The following is a 7,815-nucleotide window of genomic DNA, read 5'->3' as shown; positions in this document are numbered from 1 at the left end:
AAGTAACGGACCGTTTCATGTGGTCGCCTGTCGATGGCGTCATACCTCCTCTACCAAAGAGTAAACACGCACTACACACTACAATGGCGTCTACCAAAGAGTAACTTACACACATACAAGATAATACATCGGCGTTGTGGTTGTTCCACACAAACTGTTATAAATGGACTTTTATTCAGTTTTAAGACACATTTTCATGATAAATTTAGGTGGTTTTTAACTATATCTTTTAGCCGGAAGAAGAATTTTAGTCATTGGACGTCTGGATCTTAAGTTATCAGAGAAATAAACTGGACAAACGTTAGCAGCAGCTCGGCTGAGAAATATTGATTTTTTAGTTGAAACAGCTTTAATTAGTATTTTAATGATTTTAATCTGCGTGTACGTTTGTTTCTGGAGAGGAGGAGACCTCTGCGGAAAATTCGGCTCCCGGGAGAAACCGGCCGAACGTCTGGATCCAAAGTTATAAGAGAAATAAACCGAACAAGTGTTAGCAGCAGCTCGGCTAACAGCCTGTACCGGACCTCCGGTGGTCACCGTACATCGTTGGAGAAACACTGATTTTTTAGGTAAAACAGCTTTATTCAGTGTTTTTACCTGTAATCTCCGGGTCCGTTTGTTCTGGAGAGGAGGAGACCTCTGGGGGTTATTCGACTCCCGGTAAAAACATCCCAAATTTGATGAACACTGGAGTAATCCTATCCCAGTGAAGCTGGTTATTTAACAATGAAGACAACAACTCCCATGATCCCTTGCTACTTCACACTGTTATCACACTCCGTCGTCTTTTGTTATTGTTTTGATTGAGACCCCTAGAGGCTGAAATTACATATTGTGCGTTTAAATTTGAATACGTTTCTTAAAGTTGCAATACACGACATTCAGCCACTAGATGTCGCACTATAGCACCAACATCATCGTTTACTCAATAAAGTTGTGGGAAAAAAAGGAAGCAGACAGCTCATGAAACTCAGATCAAACTGTCAAACCAGGCAGTGCTGAACAAATATGGATCAACATACTGTTACTGCGTTGCCTATTTCTGCCTCAACTGTTTTTGGAAATATATTTTAGTGTATTGTTTAGCAGTAATTTGAGAAAGTTTGTGATGCAGCTGCCATGTTGAAAACGGACATAGAGGACACGGAGGGACTCACATGCACGCTCACATGCACTGTCATGTTTGTGCGGCCGGTGCAGCTACCAAAACAAAGAACAGAGAAGCTCAGAAAACAACACACACAGAGGGAGTGTGACTTCATTCACTGCTCAGGTCACCATTACTCCACTATATCTGTACATAACAAACAGTTGTTTGCTGACGTCCAGTGAGGCTCAATATGATTTATTGCACCTTTAAATTGTTGGCAAATTATTTAAGTAAGATTGATTACTGAACTCAGTTTTCTGGAACTACATCTCACATTAAATCTCTAAAGTTTAATTACATTTGTGAGAGGTTGGAACATGTTTAATGTGGTTCTTCAGCTTTAAATGAACTCCTATTGTGTCTGTATTAATAGAGAGCCTCCCCTTCCACTGGACCACCATGGGACCTTATTTTGCAAAATATATGAATGGTCAACAGCCATTAATTACACATATGATATCTGTCACTTTAAAAGATAATTTTGCAAGTCAAGAAAGTCGCAGATTGTCGTTAAACTGTTGAAATACTGTGAAAATATGTAATTAGAACTACACACCCAAAAGTTGCATGAGTGACATCATTTTCTCTTTCCACAAGTTGCCCAGAGCCGCTGAAGCTAACGTTAACGCGATGCCTGTGTGTTTCATACTGACTTCTAGTTATTTTCACCTTTGTTTTGGAAGAACGAGGTGAAGTGTCCAAGGTGACAGCCATGTTGATGTTTGTATAGGCCTATTGTGCGAGACGAGAGATGTAGTTCACTCAGCGGTTTCACTTTACTATTATTACGCTTCATGGCACAATTCAAACAGATTCAAAAAATTATTTATCTCTTGCTGTTGACTACTGTACATATTTTTTCAGAAATAAGATCCCATGAGGGACAGTGGAAGGGGAGGGACCTCGCTTCTGTAAAGTAAGTCAGCCAATCATGAGTACAGTCATGTGATTACCACTTATATACAAGAGCACAAATAAGACAAATAAGAGCACAATGTTATTAACGATAACTTCATCCTAAGTCAACAAATCAAAGCTATAATGGTCACATTAGAAAGTGGCACAGTGTTCAGTGTTTAGTCGCTATTACTGTAGCTATAGAACTAACTGGGACATGCTATTACTAATTACAACAGTTACAACAGCTCTCTGAGCTTCTATTTTCTCTGTACTTGTCCAGTTGTTCATCATTTCATTCAATAAGGAGTTATTGAGGAAGGAGAAAAGCTAGCTTGCTAACTGTCAATTAGCTGGTGTCAGCGGGCCTTTAAGTGGAGGATAAAGTCCTGAAAGAGTTTATCCAATTTTAGAAAGACATGAATCAACAGAAAGTTATTTACCCTCAGAGTGGTGTCAGGTACGTGTAAGTAGTCCCAGTTTGGAATGTGGTATGGCACTTAACACTACATTACCCATGAGCCTCACTGTCTGATGCTATGGAGAAGACTCTGTGGAATCAGAGTTGTCATATTCGAGATGCGTCATCACTGTAGTCGGGAACAACACAGGACAACCTGCTGAATTCATCTAGAAGTGAAAAGATTAACATCTCTGAATTTATGGAACAAAGTTCTACAACTTCACATCAGATCATCTGTTGTGTAATATTGTCATCTTATGTTTGTGTTTATTAACCATCACGCTGCCTGTCAGTGCTCAGTGCTGCATGCTGCAGAGCTTCAACCCTTTAAAAAGGCAGTTAGCAGGTTGTGTAAAATATGTGGAAAAGTTTTAGAGTGTTTGAAACAATAAACAAAACTAAAAATTGAAGTCTCTTTGTTTTACTGTTTTAAAGTGTTATTTCCATATTCTTCCCAGCTCTTGTATTACTGTCTTGATTTGATCTGCTGAAACTTTAGTTTTTACAGTTTGGAGGCTCTTAAATAAGTAAAGAACAGATTTTAAGTTCACTCTATTTGTAGTTTTTTGTTAATCTTTTAAAAGAAAAATTTAACAAAACAAAACATTTTGAGGGAAACACTTATTCACTGAGATTAGATTGATACCATCTGTCCCTTCAGTGTAGCTTATAGCAATATAGCTCAGTTTAACATAAAGACTGGCAATGGGGAGACAGCTAGCCAGGCTCTGTCTAAAACTGCACCTACCAGCACCTCTAAAACTCACTGATTAACACATGATATCTCATTAGTATACAAAAATGACAAGTTGAATCCTGGACAAGACTCCAGAAGGCACTGCTTCCGGAGATAAATAAGGAACAGTCCAGCACATGACCACTCAAAAGTTCCAAACAGTTATAGGATGAAGGATGGTGTTGACTGTCCAACACTTTGGTCCAGAGGCTGATAATGTCCACACCTCCTGATCAGATTGTCTGTAAATGTATTGATCACATTCCTGCTCTCCAGAGGAACAACCCTTTAGATTTTAATGACAAACTTTACAAAAAAAAACAACCTAAAAATAGTTAAATCATCAGGATGTAGTGTGTTCTGTCCAACACTTCCATGTTGTGTCTGGGGCCGTGGTGGAAGAAGTACTCAGATCCTTTACTGCAGGACAAATACCAATACAACAATGTAAAAATACTCCATTACAAGTAAAAGTCCCGCATGAACAATCCTACTACTGTAAAAGTACATAAGTATTATGAGCTTGACGTAGTTAAAGTATTGCAGTAAAAGTACATAAGTATTATGAGCTTGATGTAGTTAAAGTATTGCAGTAAAAGTAGTGATTTAGTCCCTCTGACTGATATATTATTATATATGACATCATTAGATTATTAATAGTGAAGCATCAGTGTTAGAGCAGCATGTTACTGTTGTAGCTGCTGGAGGTGGAGCTAGTTTCAACTACTTTATTTACAGTTAGCTAGTTTAGTCCACTGGTTCCCAACCTAGGGGTCGGGCCCCTCCAAAGGGTCAGCAGATAAATCTGAGGGGTCGTGAGATGATTAATGAGAGAGGAAAGAAGAAAAATTTGTTTCCATTTCTGGACTTTTTCTCTAATCTTTGATTTTTGCTGAAATATTGGATCATTTGAACATTTATTGAAATGAAAGCATGTGAGAAGTTTAGAGGGAAAAATCACTATTTGGTGGAGCTGTTAACAACTCATAGACATGTGAAATGTGACCCCGACTACACACTGTTTTTTGTAAGACGTCAAAAGCCAAAAAGGTTGGAAACCACTGGTTTCATCTTTAACAATGTGTTGTATTTTAAAAGCTTGTTATATTATCCATTGTGTCAAATCTTCATCTGAAAAGTAACTAAAGCTGTCAAATAAATGTAGTGGAGTAGAAAGTACAATATTTCCCTCTGAAATGTAGAAAGTAGCATCACATGGAAATACTCAAGTAAAGTACAAGTACCTCAAAATTGTATTTAAGTACAGAAGTTGAGTACATGTACTTGGTACCTTTCCACCACTGGTCTGTGATGAACACTGCAGCTTCATAGCAGCACTTTAGAATATTAGTTTTGGTCCCTACAGCAGCAGGGATTCTTCTGGCTGCACAACTTGATGATTTGTCAGCTTAGCAGAGACCAATGAAGGGTGAATGACAGACAACAGCAAACTAATTTCCCTTTGCAGCCGTTGGATCTGCTGACCATCAGATCACAGATACTTTGGATTTTTTCAAACTCTGCATTGAAACCGGACCATCAGTACAACTGGAAGTAGGAAGGGATCAAAATACTTTGGCTTTATTTTGAAATTTCACAATGAAAATGTTTTAACTGTTGGTGTTACAACTGTTGGATGGCTTGTCATGAAATTCAGTTCAAACATCCATGTCCACCTCAGGATGAACTGTAATTACTTTGGTGATCTTCTGACTTCTCATCTGGTGAAAGATTCATGAACTTCCTGGCACGTGACCCACTATTGTTTTTATACAAAAAAAAGAAAAGCTACAAAAGATTTATGAACTTTTAAAAGGAAACACAACACGTCACTCACTGTAGTTTAATATTTGAAGGAAAGACACTGCATTCTGTAGTCAGATAATAAGCAACTGCTCTTTTGTGTACATCATCCAATAAGCATCCATTTTACAGAGACCTGCTGTTTCCAAATGATCAATCACAACACAGGAAATCATGACAGATGTCTCTGCTTCTCAGTGTTCAGTAATGGACGCCAGCTGGAGCCATTTTTTCATCCATCTCTGAGGTTACACTCACACACAAACACACACACTGTTATTTTTTATCAAACTGTTAGATTCCACTGCTGTAGCAGTTCAGGTCCGTCTGTTTGAAAGAGTTTGTGGTACAGCAACGACAAACACCAAACTCAGGATCCTCCTTCACGTCTTTGTTTAATTTATTTTTCAAAATTAAATTTATTTCAAATATATTCAGTGCAGATATTCATATAGGTGCAACGCCCTGGCTGCAGTCGCCCTTGACATCAAAAGTCCTGCAGCTTTTCAGAGGTCAACAGCATGAACTGTCTTCTTCATCACCATGGCTGTTTGTGACTCCACTCTGGTTGTGGTTCAAAGTCCAAACACATCTAAATAAAAATGGCTTTAAGGTACAGTTTAAGGATTTATGATAGAAGTAAATGTGTTCAGATGTTCTGGAGGTATGTATTGATGAAGATACTATTGCCATAGAGGACACCAGCACTCAGTAGCCAGAGAACAGTCCAATATGGACACCAGAGTGAGCCAAGAAGTTTCAGCAGTCTTCAGGTTCCATAAGAAACTCTAGCGACCCGTCAAAGTTGTTATGATCCTTCAATAAACCTGTAACACTTTGCGCTACGGTGCACAAAACTATAAGTAGTTACTCAGGTATGAGTGAGGAATTGAGGATAATTCAATTGACAATTGTTAATTAGTACTGTTAGATAATTAGTAATTGATGAGTCATTACTAGTTTTGTTCTGATCAGCGTCTGATTCAAAGTTAATCAGGAACGACTCATGAAGAAAGTATATGATCGACTCAGATATTCATGAACTAATCATTATCTAATGATTGATTAATATAGTCTTTTCTCTAGTAAGTCATCATTATCTGCTCCTCAATTCAGATCTACTCAGGAACCACAAATGAATGATTAATCAATTATCAGGTTGCTCCTGACTTGTTCCTTGCTTGTTCCTTACAAACTACTCACAATTTAATTTACTGTATCACAAAGTGTTGAAAAATAAACCTAACAGAACTATACAGTCCATCAGAATATTTATTTATCCATCAAAGGTTTTAGAAACATGTCTGATAAAACATATCAAAAACATATCAGAAGTACATCCAAGCCTTCAGAAATGTCATAAACCTGTCAGAATATTCAGACACCTGTTTAAACTGACACATGTCCATCAGAACCTTTAGAAATCAACTGTCAGAAAGCTCTTACAACCTTAGACGTCTATCTGAATCTTTAGACAAATAACAAAAAGTATAGAAACCTGAATAGACAGGAGCCTGTCAGAATATGCAGGAACCTATTAGAACCTTTAGAGATCAACTGTCAGGAACCTGGTACAACCTTTAGACATCTATCCAATTCTTAACACAAATAACAGAAAGTATAGAAACCTGAAATGCCAGGAGCCTGTCACAATATGCAGGAACCTGTTGGAACCTTTAGAAATCCATCAGAATTGTTCATGAAGAACCTGTTTAGATCCGTCAGGAACAGAACTTTTAGAAGCCCTGTATGTGGCAGTAGGCCTCCAGCGAGGAGAAGACGATGTACATTAACCACAGGCTGAAGAATAGGCAGGAGGTGAGGATCTTTGGGATTCTGGGCCCGCCAAGCTCCCCGCCAATCTCGGGCCGGCGACGGTAGATGAGGACAGCGATGCAGATGAAGGCGAAGATGGTGAAGAGTGTGACGGAGAAGGCCAGTGTGCCCGGGTCGACCTTGAATTGCTGGTTCTTGGAGGAGTGGTAGATGGCAGCAATGGACCAGGCCACGCCAATACCCAGGAAGACGTTGACGGCATTACTTCCTGTCACGTTGCCAATGGAGGCGTCGGCGTATTGGTCCTGGATGGCAGCCACCTTACTGGCGAAGGTGTCTGACAGAGAAAGTAAAGAGAAATGCTGTGTTGCTGCAAACTTAACGAATGTAGCTGCTACATTTATTTAGATAAAACTCGTGTAGTGTTACCTTAATAATATAAAATAAACTTAATTTAAATAGACAAAAAAGTACTTCAATAAAAAAAGAAAAGAGCAGATAATTTAAACAAATTAAAATAGTGAAATACATTTAAAAGAGGAAGGAAGTAAAATGATTAAAGTAAAACAGGTTACTTGATTTTACACACACGGGTCAGTTTACTGGTCCTGGTTAGTCCTCCTCAGCCTGTGAAAACTGTTTCCTAAAGTCGTCTGTGTCTCCGGAAGAACATTGTCAAGTCTGACAAGATAACACTGATGATGTCATAGTGATGTCATGCCACAATATCTCCTCTGCTGCACAGATTCTTTTTTTTTTTCCTTCTTGCACAAGTCAAACTACTTTATCGAAGAGACACTGAATCATTGAATCAAGTTTCCCTTTATAAAGTAACTACACCCAGATTAATAATCCTACTTTCACTGCCATCTGTATATCTTCACACTGTGCAGTTTGATCAACCAATTATGATGTGGTCACACACACTGATCATAAACATGGAACTTCTAATTGGTGTCCATTGGCATCCCAATAAAGTTTACAAGACAG

The 7,815-nt window shown here is 38.5% G+C and overlaps 1 protein-coding gene across 5 annotated transcripts in view; it reads right to left on the bottom strand.

The window, feature by feature from the left end:
• Positions 1-5,075: 5,075 nt before the first annotated feature.
• The window catches only part of slc8a1a (solute carrier family 8 member 1a), a 28,987-nt gene continuing 26,247 nt past the window's right edge, over positions 5,076-7,815 (bottom strand). For all 5 annotated transcript variants that reach the window (XM_067585770.1, XM_067585772.1, XM_067585773.1 and 2 more), the window contains one exon: positions 5,076-7,162. In XM_067585770.1, coding sequence (XP_067441871.1) covers positions 6,786-7,162 — 377 coding nt within the window. In that variant the 3' untranslated portion in view covers positions 5,076-6,785. The remainder of the gene's footprint in view (positions 7,163-7,815) is intronic.

Source organism: Thunnus thynnus, chromosome 3 (assembly GCF_963924715.1).
Source record: "Thunnus thynnus chromosome 3, fThuThy2.1, whole genome shotgun sequence".
In the NCBI taxonomy this organism is placed as follows: Eukaryota; Metazoa; Chordata; class Actinopteri; order Scombriformes; family Scombridae; genus Thunnus; species Thunnus thynnus.
The sequence above is the reverse complement of the archived record's forward strand: the minus strand, read 5'-3'. Positions and strand labels throughout refer to the sequence as shown.